The 24001-nt window shown below is 40.6% G+C and overlaps 1 protein-coding gene across 8 annotated transcripts in view; it reads right to left on the reverse strand.

The window, feature by feature from the left end:
• The window catches only part of COL14A1 (collagen type XIV alpha 1 chain), a 125950-nt gene extending 107224 nt beyond the window's left edge, over positions 1 to 18726 (reverse strand). For 6 of the 8 annotated variants that reach the window (XR_011737348.1, XM_071803833.1, XM_071803831.1 and 3 more), the window contains exons 1-5: positions 18574 to 18725; positions 14798 to 14919; positions 9287 to 9403; positions 8313 to 8456; positions 5006 to 5092 (exon numbers count right to left, since the gene is read on the reverse strand). Coding sequence is in view for 7 of the 8 variants with exons in the window: in XM_071803833.1 (XP_071659934.1) it covers positions 5006 to 5092; positions 8313 to 8456; positions 9287 to 9403; positions 14798 to 14885 (436 nt within the window). In the remaining variant the exon portion in view is untranslated. Of the gene's footprint in view, positions 1 to 5005; positions 5093 to 8312; positions 8457 to 9286; positions 9404 to 14797; positions 14920 to 17381; positions 17672 to 18573 lie in introns of those variants that run through there. The other 2 variants (XM_071803830.1, XM_071803834.1) reach the window with 2 other exon arrangements.
• Between the last annotated feature and the right edge of the window lie 5275 nt (positions 18727 to 24001).

The raw sequence follows: 24001 nt of genomic DNA on the forward strand, positions 1-24001 counted from the left end.
ACATCTGCCCCTAAAGGACTTGCTCCAGGAATGAAATGCAATTTTTCATTTGGGAAGGTTGAAGTAACCAGCACATTCTGTACTGTGCAGTGAAGATCTCTGACCTCCCTAACAAATCATATTTACTAGATGACTCTATTATATGCACTTTATGATGAGAAAGTAACTGTTAGACTGCATCAGACATAAATCACTATCTTTCATGGCAGATTATATCTCATCCTTTTGTATATTCTACAGTCTGTAGAAGGCTTATCATGTGAAAACATGATCCAGAAGAGAAATCTGGTCCATACATGCTCTGTGCTATCCAAAATCATCCTGATTTGAGATTTGCAGAAAGGAATTTCTGAACAGGACAGGTTGAAGACTGTATCAATGCTTTTCTCTTGGGGAGTATTAACAGAGCACCTCTTATATTGGGTGTCTGTGTCCAGGTTTGGCATCAGGGAGGCTACAGGGGTGGCCTTGATGAGAAGAGGTCAGAAGCCACTCTGTGCCTGTGCACAACTGGCGGCACCTCTGGGAAAACATACGTAAGATATGGCAGAAAATGCCAAATAGAGAGAGGAGGAGGTGAGGGAAAGAAAAAAGAAGTAAGAAACAGCAAAGGGAACCCGAAGTCAGAGGAGGAGGTGCTCCATGGTGCAGCCTGTGAGAGACCCGCACTGGAGGAGAAGAAAGGTGTGAGAAGAAAGGAATAGCAGAGAGAAAGCACCATGTCCTGTTTATAACCCCTCAGCAGCCCTCCTGCCCTGCTTGCTCCCTCCCTGAAGGAACTTGGACTGAGCGTAACCTGCAGTGACAACAAGGGAGGAGGAAGGAGGTCAAATTGAGCCTGGGAAAGCAAGGAGGAAAGTTGTTCTTTTAATGTTTGTCGTTCTTGTTTCCCACTACTCGCATTTGCTATTTTTTTTAGATTATTTTAATTGGCAATAAATTAAGTAAATTTTCCCCTGTGTTGACTCTGTTTGCCTGCCACAGTCATTGGTGAGCAGTCTCCCTGCCTTCCAGCTCAACCCATGAGCTTTTTCACTCCTGTTCTTCCTATTTTCTCCCCAGTCTTGCTGGGAAGAGGAGTGGGCAGGCAGTTGGTGGGGGTTTGGCTGCTTGCCTAGGCTAAGTCCCCCACACCTCTCATCTAAAAAACCCGAAAATAAAAGTTCACAAGACAGAAAATAAAATAGGCCCTCGGTGTTTTGTTTTTATTGAAATAGATGGCTAAAAACATTTCAGACACACAGAGAAAGGATATAGTTACATATTTTCCCCAGGACATAGTCAAAACACTCTGATTCTCTGCTCCCAAAAGGGATTTGATTAGAGAATCACTCGTAGAAGCTCTTTGAGAAACTGTAAAACATCTGAGAAGGTAGAGAATGTATTAACCCCTGTGACTGTACAGAAAGGAGCTTTGTACATTGGGAAGTTGGAGAGGTGCCAGGGTACAAGTACTCAAATATCAGTGTGTGCTGAAAGAAGCCGAGTCTGTGAACTTCATCTCAGAGAGAAAGAGAAAAGGTTCCTGACATTATTAGTATGAGCGTGCAGCAGCGATAAATCGCTAAGCTGAAAACTGGCAGGTTCTGAAAAATACTGAAAGAAGTCTCAACAGGACTTGAAAGTGGTTGTGCAGAACTAGAGGAGGTTTCTGGAAATCAAACAAACTAAGCATTTGATGGATGAGTGCTAGACATAAAAACCTGAATTAATTTGGCACAATGACATTACTGAATACACACTGGAGGTTTGTTGAAGATAAGAGAATAGTAGCTGGAGTAGGAAAAAAAGAAGTAAATCTTTTCAAACTACTTGAATGGGTAGGACACAATAGAAAGAAAATTTTAAATCTAGGTTACTGAAGCTGCTGGAAAAATTACAACCAAGGCACTGACAGAGCTTCATAAAGATGGAGCAAAACTCAAATACGACCTAATTTTGAGAAACAAGAAAAAGATAGATTTGAGAGGTTAGAAGAAGACATCCACATCTCCCAGCATATATAGCCTCAGACAGCTGGTAATCAAATAGCTGACAGCACTGCAGAATCAGTCCTCCAAAGCACTGATGAAAATAAGAGTGAGAATCTTTGAAACATCTGGAATCATGAATACAGATATCCATCTCGTATTTCTTAGTGATGAGCTGGTTTCTATGAGTAGAAGGGTTACAGTGAAATATGTGTCCCACTGAAACCAAAAGTGAAGTTTCTGGGGCTTATTATGTGAACCTGAAGAAAATATATTAGCCAAGTATTTATAAATAATACATTTCTATGATTATGCCTTTCAGAATAAACCAGCAGGATACATGTAGACCAGATCACAAGTGTTACCGTAACGCACAAACTGGACCTCGCATTACTGACAAAGTCCACATGCTTTTTCACATGCTTTGACAAATTTATTACCACACTTTAATATTTTGTCGCAAAACATTGACTTTTGGATTATGTCACACTAAACATCAAATCTGTCCTAATACTCCCACTGGAGAATTTTGCCAGATAATTCTCCAAACACAGAATGACTGATGACTTTTGCCTTTCTAATGCTTGCAAAGACACTCCAGATTCTTATCTGAAAACCCTTCAGTAAGAAGTGGGGTAGATGTTCACAGAAGGCACCTCCTTACATCAAAACTTGACTCTAAACCTTGCAGAAATGGTGAAATAGGTTTTTGCTATTCTTTCAGTCAAGACAAGAGCAAAAGCCACAACCACTGGCAATACCAATCTGGACAATGGTTGTTTCCAATTTGTTTTGTGGGCAAAGATTGCTCGTTTTCAGATAAGATGTTACTGTGATTTCTTTTGTACTGTTAACTTCCAAGGTCTTACCAACTTGATCAAGGATATAACACAACCACAGAACATATCAGGGTTGCTATTAAATCCATCAAATTTAGCCATACACTAAATTGTTATGAATCCAATTAATGGCTGGCCTGAATTCATCTGGTCATAGCCAAATCATTTCCTGTCAAACATCTGCAGAGGATCAAGTTATTCTTCCTGAGTTTGCCATAAAATTTTGCTCTAATTTATTTAATCTATTTCTTTCAAAGACTTTCCCTGATATTTTTTTTGATCCAATTTCAATTTGAGGTGGAATGGTCTTTATATATTAAACTAGAAAAGTTTTGATACGATTAGTCTTTGTGTATCAATTCTGAATTCGCTTCTATCCCAGCTATGCATTTTTTGCTGATGCTGTTATTTCTGCACAATGTTTTCGCTTGGACTCTCACCCTACTCCCACTGAAGTCATTCAGTTGGAATCTCCATCACTTTGAATAATCATTACACTGCGCAAAGGGAAAAAATATGCAATAGCTAGACAGTAGGAAAATGGTCTATTACTCTACATTAAAATATAGCTGGGCTGGGAATAGGGCTAAAAAGTAAAAAAAAAAAAAATTAGAATAGCGTTTTTTCTTTTTGGTAAGTTTAGTTGATCAAGAATTTTTTAGATTGTCTTTCTTTCAAACCCTTATTCTCAAGTAAAACCTGCTACTGTAAACATAAGACCACAGCTTTCCACAAGTTCTAGATGGAAGTTTATTTTACTCTAATACAAGATGCCCTAATGCAACTGAAAATGTTTAGATGAGTAAGAAGTCATGCAAGGAGGAGGAAAGCAATTGGACTAAAGACTTTGCAAGTAAACAAGAATTCTAAAAAAGGAGAGACTGCAGATCCCCTCTCCTCTCGCCAACTGTATTTTTGCCCCTACTCCATGAAAAAGCATAAAATCTCTCCCACAGTCTGGCAGACACTTTCCTCTGTCTGCATTTAATCAAGATTTTCCTATTACAGGTCCAGTTTTCCCTCCTTCAACTGTTATCACTTGTCCTTCATTAAGAAAACAAATCACATTTTCCTTCTTTAGTTCTCTCATTTCTTCCAGCTCCGTCTTCCTCTAGGCATGAGGGAAAGATCACCTATCCACCATCCCATCACGCACTAGCGGGTATAACTGGTTTCTCTAAGTATTGTAAATACTAGCTAACATTTTCCTCAACACATCCAAGGCAATGAATTCAAGGGTGCTTCATCTTGAAAAATGCTGTATGGAAACAAACTTATATAGCGTTAATAAATGCAACATGACACAAGTATGTATGGTAAGAATAAAAACCCACTGAAGTCAGAAAAAATTGCATGGGCTTCAAGGAGCACTGGGTGAGGTCTTTGATACTTTTATTAGTAGGAGACAGAGCTAAACGGGACGGGAGAAATGAAATTTATTCACAGAGACTATTTAAGGTCATATCAAGCTATTCTCGTCTGTGCTTGTTCTGTACATTGTAAATAAGCACTGAATGGAATAATTACTCTTGGGGTTACTTCATAAAGATGTCATTTGAATTTTAGAACAACAGGAAATAGAGTTATATATTAAGCTTGAAATAGATTTTGCCGTCCATACTAGACAAGCTTCTCAAGACTAGTAACCACATTTCACCAGAAGACTGGCTCCTTGCAACTGGACAAAATGCACTCCTTTCTGCTCAAAATATTTCAAATGTTTTCATATATATGACCTATATTAGAACAGAGTTATCAAGTTATTATGTGACTAATTATACAATAAAACCAATTAGACCCTAGGTGGGAATTAATACTGCAAGTCTGTCTCGCAGCTAAGATGATACTAATGATTATGTATCTACACACAAGTGCACGATTCCTTCACTGTTCAAAGGGCACTCAGTGGGAAAGTACAGGTAATATGATTTCTTAATGCAGATTCAAAGACTTGCTTTTATGCTATTCATGGTGGTATTCAGTGCTTATTGTATAAAGTGATAAAGCAGAACACAGAACTAAAAGCAATACCTCTGTTATAGCAACTCCTGAAAACATTTATTTTTCTCTTCTGTTTAACTTGACTGACTTTAACTTAACTGACTTAAAGAAACCCTATATATACAATGGCCAAGTTAAATAAAAAAGCTGATTATTTTCAGAATGTCACGTAAGTCACATGTGTTATGATCTGACCTTCTGGAGCTGGTTTACTCGCATTTGTTTTTTCTGGATCCTTCACCTTGGTTTTACTGGTTTCTTTTCTTCTCTCTATGTCTTTAACTGAAAAATAAGAAGGGGGAAAAAACAATCAAACTAGAAACAGTGCAGTCAGAAGCACATAATTTTCTTCTTCCAGATAAAGAAGTTGAACGCAACATCTTGCGATATGCTTAGGTAACAAGTGATTGTTACTGAGTTTTCCCTCCCTCCCTTTGGCTTTATTCTTTTAATGAATCTTTCCCCATCCTATCATCATTGAAGTTCTCAAAAGTGACTCTCCTCACACCAAAGTCTCCAAATACATTGACATCAGCACCTAAGCCCACGCTGACAGGATCCAGTACGGGAAATATAGTCCAGAAAATTGGCAAGGCTTGCTGAGGAACGTCCAGTGCTGCAGAGTTCCACTCCAAGTCATTCAACACAAAAGCACATAAGCCAGCTCTTACGTTATCCTCTAACAAATCAGCTTAGATCCCTTGCCCAAATCTGTGTTTAGGGCATTAAACACTCCCATGCGAGCAAAGTGGCTCCAAAGCTCAGACTTCAACAGTTTCCTGTCCCACAAGGGGGTGGGATACCTCCCTTATTACATCTCAAATCAATTGTAACAGCCAAGCAGAACCCAGTTTGATTAGCAGCTCCTAATATTACATTAGTAGCCAGTATCACCCTGCTCATAATCTGAAAGTTTCTGGCAAAATCATCACTCAAGTCATGTATTAGGGGAAAGTGAAAAAAAATCCTTTCAGAATTTCCATAGATTGCTAATCGGTGTCAACACCCTAGCTGCCTACAATGGCCAGGAAGGGCTTAAAGGAATGAAAAACAGGATACCTTTAACGGAAAATAAAATTTTGCTCTAACTAAAATCTTTATGTAGAGCTGTATTGATCAATATTCACCCAAGCACGCACGGAGTCTTAGCCAGGATCAGCGTCTCTCGGTGCTACATCATTCAAAAAACACTGTGAGAGGGTAAAAGACTATTTGCCTCTTGAAACATACGATATAAAATAGACAGCACACGTATTCTGTTTTACAGAAGTGGAGCCAATGTCAAATGGATTTTGTTAATTTACTCAATAGTATATGGGAATATCTGAAACAGACAAGAGTGCTTTAAGTTCCAATCCAAAATATAATCACCAGCTGATCCTAAGGTCTTAGAAGGATAATAAGCCATTGTCAAACATCTGATTGTGACAGTTACAGTGTGATAACCCTCTGCAGAGCCTACAGCTCACGCTCTTCACATGAAGAGGTAGGAAAACTGGTGAAAATTAACTGAAGTTTTGACTCCTCTCCTTACTAACATAGCATGTGTACCTGTACTTCACCTCTACTGAATGGTAGTGAAACTGAATCAGAAGTAAATTCAGGTCCCCAAGCTTGCTGAGGAGTCAGCTGTTACACAGTTAAATCTTGGTTATTAGCTGTGTTACAGATAAAGCCATGATGACAACAGGTCTAACTCAGATATCTGGGTTTAATCCTTACTTAAACAAGTCTCTAATTAAAATAAGAGGTGAAATTACCAGAAAAATACTAGTCAAAAAGGATGCCATTGCTTAGCCTCCTGAGAAGATTCCTCTGAGAAAGGGCTAAGAGCAAACTAAGGAGCTGCTTGAAGGCCTCCTCTGACATTAGTGCCTTTGAGCACTAAGACTCCAGAGAAATGGTACAAAGTCTGAGAATGTTCATAGAAGACAAGTTGGTCACCTCCTGACAGAGATTTCTGGATTTGGAAAAGCCATTTGTAACTGTCAATATTCTAACCACATAGACAGAACAGAAAGGAAGACACCAGCTTTACTCACATACTTACACAGACAAAAATTTATCTAGTGCATGTTTTTACAGCTGCATTTTCAAAGGAAAAAAATTCCCAGTGATCTTTGTTAATGACATACCATGTACAATAACCTACAAGCAGCATTAGAATAAGAAAGTATACCTGGCTATATAAAGAGGAATACTCTTAATAAAATTTTATTTTAGGCTTGAGAATTCTTTGTACACCAGTAACAGCTCAGCAGTATTAAAAACATACTTCCAATGCACTAAACCAGAGGATATTCTCAAAGCTTTGTGTGTGTTTGACCTTTTTTCATCTCAGGAATTAGCGACCACTTGTCAGAGAAGAGGAAAAAAAGCATGGAATACAAGATAGAAAAAAATGATTTATATGCATGCTCTATCTGGTTTTACCCATGCAAGGTATCATATTGTCAAATGAAACTCCAGCCTCATTTAGTACTACATGTTTTCACCTGCAACAAGAAAGAGTATATGCAATAGAACATAACCCCTCTGTTCTTAAATCAAGTGGCCAGCTCTACTTTTCCTGGAGGAGAGAGGTACTTCAAAAACAGCTGCACCCAATATTATACAAGTTGGTGTAGCTTTCTGTGAGCTGCTCTTTCATGCTGAAGTAATCTGTGGTTTTGTGGGTTTCCTAACCAAGGCAGAAAAAGTAGTAACCACACAGCTGCAGTGATGAAAAGCTAGAAAGACTTTTGACACACACCAGACCAAGTAGTCAGCATATTTTATCATGTGCTGGTTCTAAGAGAAAGGTGGTTTAGCAATGACAGGGAGAAATTTTCAGCATTGAGGGAACTCAGTCAGCTTTCAACTGTACTCCCAGATTGTCACACTTTTGTCTTCGCCAACCCAGTCTCCACTGATAATATTCAACAGAACTGTTTAAGATGTGGATCAAGACAAATCAATGAAGATATATATATCACTATGAGGTAGACATAAAAAGTATGTGTAGGTCAGATAAAAGAGTCATAAGTGTAATTTGTAAACCTATTTCACAGCTGAAGATGAGTAAGAATTTGGTCTTTCATAATGTCATTGAACAAGCAACTAGTTGCTAGCTGGAACAACTGTAAGAATGTTTTAATAAAAAGCTGGACAAAGGGAAGGAAATTTCTTTAAGTATCAGAATATAGCACTTCCCTTCTTGTTTTCACTCACTGAAAATTCTCTTCCATGAGATACTGGCTAATTTCATAACAGGATGAGGAAGAAAGGGATTCCAAACCCATGGAAACAAAGATAGCCCAAATATTCTGCACAAGAGCACCTGGATCAGTTGAGGCCTCCAGCTGTATATGTACCAGTTAAAAGTTGTGGCTCTGTTCAACCTTCCACCACAGAAAAAACTGTTTTTTCCACTGTCCCCCTCTGTGTCAGGCTTTGTTACATTTACATAAGTTACATTAAATATCTGATAAATTCTGCATATCAAGCATAAAAAGACACATACTTCTGAACTGGCCTTGTGCTGGCTTACTCTCCTTGTCTTCACTGAACGCAATGATCTGAAGGGCATAGTTTTGATCTGGAATAAGACCTTGAATAATTGCTTTGGTTGCAGTGTTTTGAAGAATTAATTGATTGGTTTTTCCACCTGTAAGAGAACAGAAAAAGCCCACAAATATGTAACTTTGTTTGCATTTCTTATAGCATGGTAAATGTAATGACTTAAAACCATCTCAAGGTCTACAGTGACCTAAGTGTTCCCACTTTTGAGACTATACATACAGCCAGGCCAGAGGGCAGCCTGACCAGGTCTTCTTAGATAGAAACACATAAATCAATTCATCAGTCTTTGTATCTGTGCGTTGCAGAATAGCCACAGTGCTCAGCAAAACTATTAATGAAGAAATATTGTACTTTAGCTGTGTGTTAAAAGTGTATCTATATCTAAATTTAAATATATACCAAAGTAGTACCTCTACACAGGTAGCCTGATACAGCCACTTTGTTGCCTGTCTTTATATTTCAAGTTTTCACTTAAGAAAAAAACTTTTTTTTTTTATTTAAGTTTGAGCTAAAATCTTTTTGGTCTTTTCTGGGGAGCTCACTATGGGAGAAGGCCAAGTGAGATCCACCTCAAAGCTTTGACTGAAATAGGGTTCCTTTGAACACTTCCTAGACTTCCTTACACCCCAACTGGAAGAAAGGAACCCAAAGACGGATGATTAGTGACAATTCCCAAGGAGTGCATAAGCTTAACTAGCATCCACCCACTTCTTCTACCTTAAGCATTCAATTCTCATATTCTCTGCCTACAACCACCCTCCAGTGAGATTGATTTCTCTCTTCTGTTGGCCAGCCAATAGTCTATTATCCACACAGTTCCTTAGTCCTGAAGGATATTGGCCTTAGAAAAAACTCCTCAGCCTTAAAACGACAGCCCTTTCATTTTAAAAGAGAACATACAGACTTTTGTTTTACCTGAACTTGGAGTGACAAGCAGCTTATATCCAGTGAATTGCCCTTTGGGGGCTTTCCAAGAGATCTGTATGCTGTCAGGACTGACTACATTGTATCTGAGTCTTGTTGGTGGGGGCACTGCAAGTAGGCAAAGAAAACAACATTTTAAATTCAAATAAAAAGCAACCACCGATTTCAAACGAACATAAAAATTAACACAGATAAGAAGACAACACAAAGTTTTAATGATAAAGGATGCAAGTTATTCAAAATGTCACATACATCAGTTTATTAGTTTGTAAAACAATATCCCCAGGTGCACTACTTCCCTCAGACATACCTTTTATCTCTTCATAAAAACAAACTAACAACCTAACAGCAGAGAACAGAAAGACAAACAGTGTTAGATGTTAAGACTCTAGTTTAGCAGGCAAAGCTGGTAACAAAAATGCTCTTTGTTAATACAGGGGAATTAAAATTGCTCTCCTTACTCACACTGACAATATGCATTACTTAGCCTCATCTACCTCGCATTACTGTGGGCATTTCTCCACATTTAAGGTCACTCAGGGCCAAATTTTCAAAGCCTTGTGAAGACACAGTAACCAAGAAGAAAGATAAGCATGCACAAGGCAGAGGAAACTCCAGCTGCTTAATTTGCAAACCTGGCCTAAGTAGCAAACACACTTGCCAAGCAGCAAGAGCTGCTTCAGTCTAATAAAGACTAGCAGGCATGCACAGGCCAGCTGAGATTTAGGTAGGGTCAATCTGGAGATAGTAAGCAAATCTGTCTTCTATTTATATTGTGCCATCACCTAGGTTTCAAATAGAAGCAGCACGTGAAATGAATAAAAGCATGAAGTTATTGAAAAAAGAGGTGATAGTGAAGCAACACACAGAAAAACAAATGGAAAATCCACCCTACGTTGTTACTGCAATATCAGCAATATTGTGATGATGTACATTAATTATTTGCATCTCTCTGCTCAGGCAAGCTCCACTGATGTTGGACAACATCTACACAGCATTTCTGCTCTGCTCCAGGGAGCCACATCCCTCCTTCACAGCAAATAACTGAAGCAGAGCTGTTAGGTGTGCAGCCTGGGGGATCCACGGCTGTCAATACAGGGAAAATGTTGATATGTTTGAATAGGGTTTGGCCCACAGAGAACTAACAAATGCAGAGGGAAAGGCAGCCAAGGAAGCTATCCAGGGGTTGAGCAACAGAAAGGGCTAGAAAAGCTTAGCAAACTCTTCCATCAACCTTACTCCTCCCCTTCGCACTACCTCCACAGCCCCCCGAACTTCTTCCTTCATTTTCCAAACCCTGATGCCTCTGCCACTACCACCCTTAAGGTTTCTGTTGATAAGTCCAAGAAACAAGGGAAATCATCTGAAGCAGAGAAATGAAAATTTATTTACCCCAGACCCCAAAAGAGTTCCTAATTGACTACACTCATGCCCACACTTTGCTGGTCCACTAGATATACTAAGCCAATATTTCCCATGATATTTCTGAGATTTAAGGATTACAGCATATGGAGCATGAGTCAAGGGGCAGAGTGTTCTAGCCAAGTCTCTGGCCTCTCCATTTGACCTGTTACAGTCAGTGCAGCTCTGGCACCAGCAGCAGCCAAAGACCTGTCCTGAACTGATTGCTTTTTCTTACATGCTCCTTTTTCCAGGAGTTTGAGGGGAAAAAAGAAGAAGGAGGAAAGAGGCAGACTGCAGGTTTTTGAGATTTGGGATGGTGTTTTTAAATGCCATCTACCATTAAAAAGTGTTTTGGGTCTTACAAGTAAAAATCTGGAGGTTTAATACAACCAACACCAATTCGCAGCGCTGGGCTTCCACCCAAACAGAGCATGTCCCCAGCTGCTGGGCACAATCTTGTCAGAGCTCATCTTCAGACTGCCTCTCACCTCCACAAAGTTCAGAGAAAGAGAGGCTGCAAGCAAGAGTATGTACAGGAATCACTGCAAATAGAAAATCAGTTCTTTGAAAATTTGGCCCTCATACAGTAAAATGTTTTGCTGGGCAGGTTTCTGCAAGAACATTCAGCATGCTATAATTGTAAGAAAATGACAAAAACTATGGCAGAAAGTTTGAAAGCCAAGCAGACCACAGTTATGGATTACAGCTTTTAATTCATTTTCAAGATTCATTCTGTCTTTGAGCTGTTCATAAATCACAATAAATTGGGGCTGGATGAACCAAGAGTGACAAATCATAGCTAGACGTTTGCAAAATATGCAATTCTTTTCATTATTTATTTCACCTAAGGAATAGCAAATAAGCTTCTGCACAATGACAGTATGTAAGTGTAAAAATGCTGCATATTTTACAAGGATCAAGTGGTAAATTTTTATGGGGATTGAGAGACCAACAAGGTAACACCAAGGATTGATTAAAAAAATGTCTTAGAATTTCAGAGTTCACAGTCTCTGCTATATTCGTCCTTCCCCTGTCATTCCATTCTGTCTTACACTCAACTTAGCAGCTTATGAAAGCAGCTTCTAACAAAGAAGCTTAGTTCTGGCCTAATTGCTATTAGCCATCACCAAACCAGGTAAATTTTGGGACCCTCTAAAAAACAATCACAGATCTTACAAGCAAAGAAGGACACAATCACCAAAAGTTTCTGTTTACTACAGAGTTACAATGTGAAAGACTAGAAAAGTGTGCCAGAATAGTCTTTACAGAACTAGTCAATTTTCACTAGGTAATTTTTGTATGAAAGGTGGCAGTGCAGGGGAATGGACAATCCCACACAGCAGTTAACCATAAGGAAGAAAAGAATTGTTCACCAGACAGATACTCAAGTGTGTCTTAGTTGTGCAAAGACTAAACGTTCTGGCTTAGAAAAGTACATATAGCTAAGGAAGTTAAAAATCTAACACTTGAACAGACAACAAAATATTGATGGGAATTACTATACATTCACCAACCTGAAGAGGGTATCTTTATTTCTTTGGACCTTTATTTTCTGTGGAACAAAATCTCACTTCTTGCAGAAAGGGAAAAGAATTAATCCAAGCTGAGTCAGTTAACTGATAAAAATCAGTAGCTAGAGCTTGTTAAGTGGTTTCACAGGAATGCAAAAGTGAATGGCCGTCAGCAACATTAGAGCAGTCACCCAAAAGAAAACTACAGACAAGTTCAAGGCTCTGGTTTATGCCATCAGATAAATTAGTACTCCTAATTAATGACTCTTGTGGAAAACTAGGCAATGAGTGTTTTGAACTACTCAGTATCTTAATGGAAAGGAAAAATGCCATAGACTGCATGTGTGCAGCTCTAAGACATCCAGTACTCCAAGACTGGATATTAACTAAACTTTGTGGCTTCCAATTTATTTTTGTTATAAGAATTGAACAAGTTAATATGCACTGCAATTAAAGTAGCAACACATGTAAATTATTGCTATACAAAGAACAGTTTCCATTTTAAAACAAGAAAAATTCTTAAAGCAAGTTACTTTATGAATAAATGGAAAACTCTAACATATTTTCCTTGCCCAGTGCTATTTTTTATGTACTATATAAGAACATAAGTAAACAAAAGCTGGATTTTTTTGTTACTGTAGATTAAGTGAAATTATGATGAATGGGGAAGAAACAGCAGTGATGAAAGAATAATAGTGCCATTCCGTTTTTAGTCAAGAACAATCTGGTTTATAAGGCATTCAGGCAACAAATGAGATAACACCACGTAGCTCAACAAAGATAACTCCACAGTTGAAGAAATAAGTTGTAGTTTCAGGCATGTTGACTTCAGTCTCTCAAACACATTCTCCTTTCCAAGAAGTCACATTACACACCTTTACCTGAGCATCTTTGCCAAAGGAAGGAAACACAAGTTGGAACTAATACCAGCACTTCCTACACCTTGGCAGAGCGTACAATTTCTTAAAACAGACAAACACACTGTTAGTGCCGCATTAAATTGTCAATAGTTAGCCAGCTGCATGAAGAGTTTACTGCAAGGGGTGCCAACCTTGAGAAAGAAAGGATTTGAGAAACATCTTATTACTTTAAGTGTAGCAAGAGATATTTTTCTCCTGTGAGCATGGAACAGAGATTTCATATCACTTCTTTCACTAACATAGTCATTTGGGGCCAAGGCAATAGTCCACTCAGCTTAGTACCACACTGCTGACAGCATTCAGCAGCTGATGCTTGCTGAAAGAGTACAACAAGGGAAGTATTGTTCTTCATTTAGCAAGTACACCAACACTAGCTTCTGCTGGTGCGATGGAAAAAACTTTCACTGACCTTCATTCATTAATAGTTTGACAATTAAAAAACCAAACAAACATAAAAAACCAAACACATAGTTGAGGGAAGAGTATTGTTTCCAAGTTAAAGGAATTTCGCAAAACATTCTGGAGATGGATCTCAATCCCCAATCCCATTTTGCAAATCTTAACCATATGTATCAGGACTGAAATACACAAAGAGAAGACTAACCATATGCTTCACTTTATCGGCTCAATAAGTCACAAACATTCTGGACCTCATTTCTGACCAGAGCTGACGTGTTGAACATTGGGAACACGTATTCATTCACCTCACATCGCCCACATTAAATATTACTGCTTACACGTGTCCCTAAGTTCTGGGAGAGGCTTGTAAAACACCCGCAGATTCCCAAACATCCGGGATGGGATGAGACAGGATGGGATGCTTTCCCAGCACCTGAGTGCCACGCAGACGGGACAGCGCTGCTACTTCTATTTAGACCTTGGAGAGCCTTGGGTTGCCGCTAGTCTCTGAATGTGCTCATGAATAATGCATCATACAAGACACTTCAGAAGAGCCCCAGGATCAAATTCTGCTCCCGGTTATGCCCATGCAGTCGCATATCAAAGAGATTACATAAATATAAAGTTGAGAGAAATGTCTTTCTTTAGAAATCATAAAAGCTCATTGGCATTCTTCCTCTCTTCTTCCCTAAGCAACAGAATAAATTTTCTCTAGAAGTCAAACCACTATCAATACAATCCAACAAGTATTTAAGCCTAACAATCTCAGCAGTATCTTTTAATATGCACAAAGGAGATACCAAAAAAAAACCTGCAGAAGTAATCTGTGACATTTAACAGTCCTGTGCAATATTGTATGATGTAAGTGTTACAATAGCTACTGTTCCAACATGGAAAAAAAAATACACATTCCATACAAGCTTAGTATTATAGTTGGTCCTTCAAACTTACTTGGTTACACAGAATACAGTTACAGCAATTTCTGATCAGTACTTTCATGTAAATAAGTGTAAAAATGTTCTGTATGACTCATTTTGAGACACCTGAATTCACAAAAAGACGTATGCTATTTGAGATACTGAGATTTGAGTTCAAAGTGCACACATGAACACAATTCTACTCCTCCCTTGAGATCACCTGCAAAACGCCTGTTTCATTTCAGTAGTAGTGGATCCACATCCTACTAAGAGGGAGGTAACACTTGCATTGGAATAAGGAAGTTACTTCTGCACAGAGTGAAAAGCTCTGTCTTCTTATTTATGGCTTACCTTGGCCCCGGGCATCACTGATGAAGAAAGCCATGACAGCTAAAAAAGCCAAGAGGAAACAGCTCTTTATCTCATACCGACAAAGCATCTTCTTCCCCTCAATATACACAGTACCAGCAGATCTGAAAACACATAGAAGAAAAAGGATTATTAAACCTGCAAAGATGAGGCAACCACTTTAATGAAAATGTAGGCAGAATCTAGATTTCTTGATTCCATTTGTCAAAGAAATCAGTGGAGCCAAGATTTCATCCTGACAGCAGTTTTATAACCAAAGCGTATTTTACCTGAAAGGGACAAAACCAACCATTTCGGCTACTCAACAGTTCTGAAAATTTGTGAAGAGAAAATTGATATTCTTTGCTAAGCATACGTTAGTACTGGAAGTAGTTTGCTATGTGTAACAAGGTAAAATGGGTACAATCCAGTGTCACAAGCACCTTATCTATCAGTGGTAGAGAACTCTGAAGCTCTCAATAACAAAGACTAAAAGTGTTATCTACTTTACATACAGAAAGCATCCAAAATGGGATGTTAAATTATGTATTTCAGGATTCTGTAATAAATAAAATAAACAACCAATAAACAGCACACAAGATTAGAACTGCCCGGCAAGCCTACCATAAAATAGCATATATATGTACTCAATAACCCCAGTGAAATAATCATTCATCAGTTCAACTGACCAATTTTGCACATCAGTTGTCAAAAAAGGCAGAACTTCGTTCTGAGGAAACATGAGTCCTCTTCTCACTGTTCTCTACACCTTACTATATTTTTCCTTTCCCTATCTTATTCAGCTTATTCTGTTCTCTGTTTTACTACCTGGTACTTACAGTGACTAAAGCAGATGCAGCTCAGAAGGCGTGCAGGGTATCAGCTAAGTAAGCACTAATTCTATTTGCTGGTAATACCATGGTCAAAAATATTTAGTCTACATTAATCAGTTAGAAACATCAACACTTCAGAGTGCAGCACTATATGAACACTCAAGGTAGCTCTAGGTGAACTAGTTCGGTAAAAGGAAGCAATTCTGATGCCAATGCACAAGTTCCAGAAGGGGTAATTTATCTGCCCATAGAAGCTAGTGAAATGTGTACTGTTCCAACCTATCTGAACTTGGCCTCTACCACTTTCCAGTAGTGTTATTCAACATATACAAAAACACCCCAAAACACATCAACATGTTCATAACACTGTGCTTATAAACACTTATCACTCAACTACACTGCACTAGCTTTAGTCAATTTTCTGTGCAAAGAAGAAGAATTTTTGCTGCCCCCTCCTGTTAATATTTTATGGGAGAATTAAGATAATTGACAGTAGATTTCTTGTTGTCAACAGAGAGTCAACATTCAAAGGTTTATTTTGGTAAATTTTGGTTTATGTGTTTCTGTGTTGCAGGTCTCTCCCATTTCCTTTCCGTGTCATTTCTACTAATGTTCCAAATATACCATCATTGAATTTGCCTTCCATATTTTCCTTGTCTTCTGAGGATTGCACAAAACACGTGGTTCCACCACAGAAAAGGCAGACTGAAGCACCTCAACCATTATTAAACACATAACAGGTTAGACCTACATCTCCTCTCTTCAAGTATTTACAATTTACCATAGTTATCCCAGGATTTGGTAGGTTTGCTGTTGCAAATCCTAGTCATGAATGCTTGATATGTCACCAAGAAACATAACATATAGGAGGCTTAATCACTGTGAATTCTGTCCCCACAAGAGGTTACTTAAGTTTTAGCCAATTTATCAACAAATTTCACACTACTTAAATATATATGTTTTTTTCAATCCATCTCTTACAATATAAATCTCTCGAGACAGAGATAAATAGCTAGATCCAAAACCAAAGATATCTACCAGAAACTTAGGGATTGCTACGCCCAGTTTTTAGGACATGTCCTCCAGATGGAATTCAGAAGCCTTAGCAAAGTGCCGGGCTTCCTAGTACATGAACACAGAGTCCGACACTCAGGGACTAGATGCAGACTTGCCAGCACAGTCAGCAGACAGTTGCCCAGTGACAGGCAATAGGAAGAATGAAGACAGTCAAGTCTTAAACAGTCTCAAATACATCCTTTGTATATCTCACATTGGGTGTTGAGGCTTCTCAACACTCAGCAACACAACCAGGATCAAGTAAATATAGACTCTTAAAGAGCAGCATACAACTTATTCTTCAATGTAGTCACCACTGACAACATGAGTATTTCTTAGCATGTAATAACCCAGATATTAAAATATTCACACACAGCAGTGGCTCAGTTCCCAGTCTGCCAGATTTGATATAAATACTCCTCCCAAATAAGAGCTATAAATACTGACGGGTAATCCTACATAGAAACACACTCTACTCTTTCTTTTACAGAAAAGCCATTGCACAGACAAGTAAGATTTACTGGATACATACAACTGATGCTAGATAAATTAGGCACAAGTTCACCTCTACAATAACCCACGCTTCACGGTTCTGCTTAACTAGGTAAGGCAACTGCCCGTCTGCAGCCACCTTGTGGCTGACATCACCTGGGAACAAAAAGAATCATTCTATTCCTCCTGCTTTTTATCTACTTCACCTTCTATTAAGTCTTTGGTAGAGCGGTTATCTGACAGAACACCTCTGGCAGCAGAGGCTGAACCCTCCCAAGCCAAGAGCCGTGCCCGTGGGGTGAGCCCCGCTACCCCTGTGCCCACAGCTGCTCCCTCAAGCCGGCTCCCCAGGAACGGGGCACCTTCTCCCGAGGGAACAATCTGTCTTCGAGGTGCCCCAGTACAGGAGAAACCCCAGGGACGTCTTCATGCTCTGTACCGCCCCGGCAAGGAGGCTGAGCCGCCTGGGCGCAGCCCTGGCACCTCTCCCCGAGGCTGGCAGGTTAGCGCTGCCCTCCCGCACACCAGCCCTCTCGATAGCTCGTTACGGAGCGGTGTGAGCCTGCGTCCAGCCGCTGCCCGGGAACGGGCACCAGCTTCTCGGCTCGACATCCCACTGAGCGAAGGGAAAAGCGCGACCCGCCCCGGCACCACCGCGGCCCCGAGGGAGCCGCCGGGCCCGCCGCCATGGCCGCCCCCACGCGGGACAGGCGGGAAAGCGCGGAGGGGCCGGCGGGGCGGAGATTCTGTCCCGGCTCCGGCAGACCCGCCGGCGGTGCCGCAACACGGTGGCCGCGTTTCGCTCGCCTCTCCGCAGCCCTCACAGACACAGCTCCAGCCTGGCCCGAGGGGCCGCGGCTCACAAACGCGGCGCCGCTTCTGAGCCCCCGCCTCCCACGCAAGTTCAGAAAAGAGTAGCGGGGAGTTCGTTACCTCCGCCGAGCTGAGGCGAGGGTCAGGTCCTGCGAGACCCAGCAGCTGCCCGCTGGCAGCCCCCAGCAGCCCCCGCTGCAATAATCCCCCCGGGCTGAGAAGCCAGGGCGCAGCCATCTGCTCCGACGTGCCGCGGAAGGGAGGGTGCACCCGCAGGGGCGATGCGACCAGCAGCCAGACCCCCCCGTTTTAAAGAGCGGCCGGTCACTTTGTAATTATGATTATTTGTAAAAGACAGGCTTTTGCAGCAGTTTCTAAGGGGGGTCCCCCTCCCCGCCCCAGGTGCGCCGCTTCCCACCGCTCCATCCTCACGCAGCTCTCCCCTCCAGGGGTCCGCGCCGGCCGCCGCGGGGATGGCCGGACAGGTGTGCGGGAAGCGCTTCTGACCCCCCACCGGCTTTATTTCCCCGGAGCCAGCACCCCCGCCCCAGCCCTCGAGGGAGACGACACGGAGCTCACACCGACCTGCGCAGACACCAGCGGGGGAGCGGCCGCTGGGGGTGCGCTCAGGCGGGGCTGCGGGTGCTGAGCCGGCTGCGGGAGCGCCGCTTCCCTCCCCTCTGGCCGCTCTTCCCCTCGCCGCGCCGCATCTGATAAGACGAAAAGGGAGCGAAAGGAGGCGGGCAATTATAGAGCAGAAAGTGGAAAGAAGGGGTGGGGGAAAGAGGCATGAGCGGTGCCTCCGCCCCCGAGCCCGAGCTCCGCGGCGGGGGCGCGGCCAGGTGCGCGGGGAGGCAGGGCCGGGGTGGGACCCCGGGGAGGGCGGGTTTGGGGAAGCGTTACAAGCGCAGGTGCTGGGCTTAGTGTCATCTTTCTTCTGGTTTTGCTACCTTTTAACTCACTTCCCTCTCCCCGAAGTTTCTCGTTCACTTCTTTTTAAGTGATTTAAAAGGTGTCAAGCAGTACGGCTTGGAATGCAAGTATCCCCCAGTGTCGGGTATTGCGATGTGTAGATTAATGATTCATCGGGGAAATATTTATATTAAAGTGTACCAGTACTTGTCTGGCTTAGTATAAACCTTGATTAAAAGCGTCATAGTACATATGCACATTTTTGCCATATGCACAGACACTGCAATGGGGATGTGGAATTGCAGAATCGATATTCATATAGAAATACGAGTATCACTACTGTATATCCCACTGAATTTACAATTAAGGCCACTGCTCACGAAGTCCCAAGAATTTAAGAGGTGAATGAAAATATGAATTTCAACGTGCCTGGTCATCTGTATACAGTTACAAATGAAATCACCGAAGGATTTTATTTAAGAAACAACAGGCATAGGTGAAACAAGAGATGCGCATCCCTTTCTTAAAGTAGGAGCCCCTTTTAGGGAAGGGGAAGGCAGCAAGTCTCAGGAAGACGATTGTAACTCTGTAAAGCAGGACCTTCTGTTGTTGAGTAGGATTCCACAGTCCTGCAGACTCATGTCCAGATTCACAGTGCACAGGTATCTTTCCCCTAAAACTGCAGTTTTTAAACAAACTCTTTAAGTGCAGTTGTTTTCTACAGACAAGGTTCAAAAGCATTCTTAGATCTGAAAAGCATCTCCCAGCTCTAGGAATCGGGAGATCCTGTCGTGTGCAGTTATTCTTTTGTACTGCCAGCTGTGTGCAATGGCAAGACTTGTACCAGTCAAGAAGAGATTAGTCGCAAGATAACAACTCCTCTGAAGCAACAAGAAGTTCAGCTTATTGATGCTAAATGTGATATATTTTGTACTTTTTCAGTCCCTGATTTATGCATATAGCTAAACAACAATATCCAGAAGACAAGGAAGCAGATGGATACGTCTATTTGCAATGCCCTTCAAGACTTGGTAAATGTAGAGAGATAAATCAGCCTAATCCACGACGGCTTGCCGGCTCTTGTATTTCAGGGCAGGACAAGGAGCAGCCTGCCAACGGGAGAGTCTGGCTCCCTTTTTCGCCTTCTTGCTTGCTTTTTTTTCCCGGATTTATAATGTAGCATGCAAAGTCCAAGAGCACCACCCCGTGGCTGCAGCTGGTCGGAGTACCGGGACTCAGTGAAAAGTCCTCGGGACCCTACTGACCAGTAAATAGATTCCGTAACTATTTGCAGCCCTCAAATGACTTTATGCTTTAATTTTTAATCACCCGTTTGCATCAGAAATAAATTTAATATTTTAAGCTCATGCAAAGTGCTATTTTTCAAGGGTAAGTCGGCTGATTTTATTAATATCAGTTTATTTTTCCTGATTTACAGTGCTATTTTTCAGTATTTGTCCACTTTTTAGAGTGAATCACAGCTCACCATTGAGCTTTACTCAGCTTGCTCTGAAACCATGATAAATCTTGTGTAGGGCAACAAAGATGATGAAGGGAGTGGAGCATCTCCCTTACGAGGAAAGGCTGAGGGAGCTGGGGCTCTTTAGCTTGGAGGAGACTGAGGGGTGACCTCATTAATGTTTATAAATATATGAAGGGTGAGTGTCAGGAGGATGGAGCCAGGCTCTTCTCGGTGACAACCAGTGATAGGACAAGGGGTAATGGGTACAAACTGGAACACAAGAGGTTCCACTTAAATATGTGAAGAAACTTCTTCTCAGTGAGGGTGACAGACACTGGACCAGGCTGCCCAGGGAGGTTGTGGAGTCTTCTTCTCTGGAGACATTCAAACCCGCCTGGATGCCTTCCTGTGTAACCTCATCTGGCTGTTCCTGCTCTGACAGGGGGATTGGACTGGATGATCTTTCGAGGTCCCTTCCAATCCCTAACATTCTGTGATTCTGTGAAACCATGATAAATCTTGTGTAATTACAAGAAAGATCTCATGGTTTTCAAAAGTTCAAGCTAGAAGTGAAGCTTCCTTGAAAGAGTTCATATAGGTTTCACATCTAAAAATAGAGTAAGACACAATATGCAAAATATTAACATACAAATAATTTACTAATGTTTCCTTCTTTTCTTCCATTTAAAAAAGAAAGAAAAGGAAAAAAAAAAAATATCAACATACACCACCACAGAGTTTTGAGGATAAATTTATTGAATGTGAATTTACCCTGTGAATTTACCTCCCACTATTTTAAACTGTCATTTCAAAAGAGCAACAATTATTTACAGCCACCACATTTTAAAAGTATTAAAACCAACAGGATATTGACCATCCTTTATTTCGCTAGTATAGGTTCCACAAAATTTCTAGAAATAGGATTACATGGGATTGATATCGAAATTGCAGCTGGAAACAATTCCACTAATCAAAGGGCAGTGTCACAAATAATAGAATTAGCGCAGGCTGGTGAGCTCAAAGTGAACTAGGCTGAATATCTAAAGGTTTGATTGAACCAAGTAATGGGTCATCAACAGCACTATTGGTGGAAACTGAACAGAAGCCAAAATAATGGATTTTTTTGGTGGCTGTGGGGAAGACTTGTGCTGTAATTATGAATTCTCAGCTTTTTAGAACATCTTCTGCTTTTTTGGATATACTTAGAATATTTTTTTCGTATTTTTTCTGATCTATTAGTCAATGTAATGTTAATTGTGGTGCCATCTTTCGCAAGGCTTTTGGGATATAAGAATATCAAGCTTAGGGATATTTTTAAGTTGCAAGAAATTAAAAACTAGTCAGGTCTCATGTTCTTTTATTACAATGACATTTTTTTAAGTGATTAGTGGTTTTATCTCCCAATATATCTTACAAAGAGAGATACATTTTTAAAATGCCCTCTCTTCCCCAGAGTCCAAAAACTCCAGTCACATGCAACGATTTTGACTATAGAACATTCATTTGAAAGACTCAAACTAGTCTCTAGGCCTAACAATGATTTCTAGAATTTTGGTTTTGCTATTGAAAGAACACAAATACAAAGACAGTACTTGAAATAAAGCTTTTACTTTAAATGATGTAATTCTTGTGAAATATGATGGTACATACAGTGCTCTTTGGAAGGTGGTTTGCCAAGATCGGTCTGTCAACACCTGCAATAATTAAGTGATTTATGAAGTTATGTGCTGAGAGATCAGAAAAGGACCCCTAGGCTGTATCACTAGTGACTGGTCTCCAGTTGGACTTTGTGCTGCTGATCACAGCCCCTTGAGCTCAGCAATTCAATTTTCAGTTCCCGTCACTGTCCGCTTATCTGGCTCATGCTTCACCAGTGTGTCCGTGAGGAAGCTATGGGTGAAAGCATTACTAAGGTTAAGATAAACAACAACACCGCAGTCAAAACACAAAATCTGTGATCACTGCTCCCACTCGCTCCCAGATGGCATGCTGAGACTTCATCGCGTGTCCTGAGAGAGCGCTGCATTTGATGGGCAGGTCCTGGGAGCCTGCCAGCATGGAGACAGGTTCCCTGGGACAGCGGGAAGACCAGGCTTTATGATATTTGAATCTGGAAATAGGTAGGCACAAACACAGTGTTAGACTGGCAAAAGTGAACCCAGATTTCTTTCCACTGGATAACTCTGTGTTACAGATTAAGCTACAGCCCACCACTGGTGCAATACAACACAGGGAGGGAAAGGTTCCCCCCATTTCTTACTGAATAAGCAGAAGACCGACTGATTCTGGTTGTCCGTGCCAAAAGTAATTTTCTTTGGAATGAAATCCAGACTGAAATGAATATTTAAACTCAGTAAGAGCTGGAAGCAGTACTGCTGTGGTCTCTGTAATATATACCTTGAGTAATGAATCCAAGAGATGTCTGGAACAAGGAAGAATTGCTGTCCGAATAGCATGTATCAGAAGTGACCGTTTAAAAGAAGCAGAGCTTCTTGTTTGTCTCCTACTGAGCTTCTTGTCTGAGCTCCTACCCTTGAATGCTATAATTACACAGCTCTGGTCTGCCTCAGTCTACTTCAAGCACTTTTCTAGTATATGGGTCCATGAGAACAGAATTCTTGACAAGAAGAGTAAGATTTGTTAAATGCTGTCCAGTGATCCGTTTTTCCATCTTGTTCGTTAATGCAAAACTATACATTTTCAGTTTTTCTAACTTGTAACTTTTAGAAAATCGTGTCTGTTCATTAGACTGTGAAAAATAATCACCAAGTTGTTTCCTAGAATTATATTGCATGACAACACACAGGGTTGGTTTTTTTGCCACTGAATAAATACCTGAACAAACTCCTCCTTTAATCAGCACTTTATATTGCTTATAAATTTAATTAATCTAAACTATGTCCTTTGTTCAGTTTTAAACAGCCTGGTTCTCTTTGCTGCATTTGTTTTAAGGCACTTGAAGTGGATGATGGGATTCAGAGCTGGGTGCTTTGCTCTCCTACACATTTTTAAGTATTACAGTTGAAATTTTCGAGAATAGACTTATATTTGCAATATGCTAAACATATAAAGCTAGATTCTCAGGAATAAAATATTGAATTTACATTAGCAAAAATTTTGTGGAAGATAAATAATACTGTGACCTGTATTTGCCAAAGAAAAAGCTATTATTGTAAAAAAAGAGAGCCTCTGTTTCAGAGGAATTTTATACAAAACGTGAATGGAGAAAGCCAAGAGAAAGTTCAATATTTTATTGTTGCAAACAGCTCAAGAAAATTGCCCCCAGCCAAATACTTACTGAAGAAATTCACTATGCCTTCCATTTTTATACTTCAGGGACATTTAAGTACCTGAAATAACTGTCAGTTAATTATTCCAGTAAATATTAATACTAAGTATCAGTATACTGTAGAACTCATTTTTTCAGATACGAGAAATTATAGCAGTTGAAAACATTTTTTTCAGTGCTGAAGCAATAACAGCTGGGGGCAGTCTTGGACAAAAATCTCTTTTGTGTAGTAACAAACCTGTATCTTTCTGGTTTCTGTGCATCCCAATTCGAGTACTGTGTCTGCCAAAGAAAACCAACACTTTAATAGTCCTCATGCTTTGATCTACAATGTAAGAGTCGATAAATGA

The sequence above is a fragment of the Patagioenas fasciata genome, chromosome 2 (assembly GCF_037038585.1).
Source record: "Patagioenas fasciata isolate bPatFas1 chromosome 2, bPatFas1.hap1, whole genome shotgun sequence".
In the NCBI taxonomy this organism is placed as follows: domain Eukaryota; kingdom Metazoa; phylum Chordata; class Aves; order Columbiformes; family Columbidae; genus Patagioenas; species Patagioenas fasciata.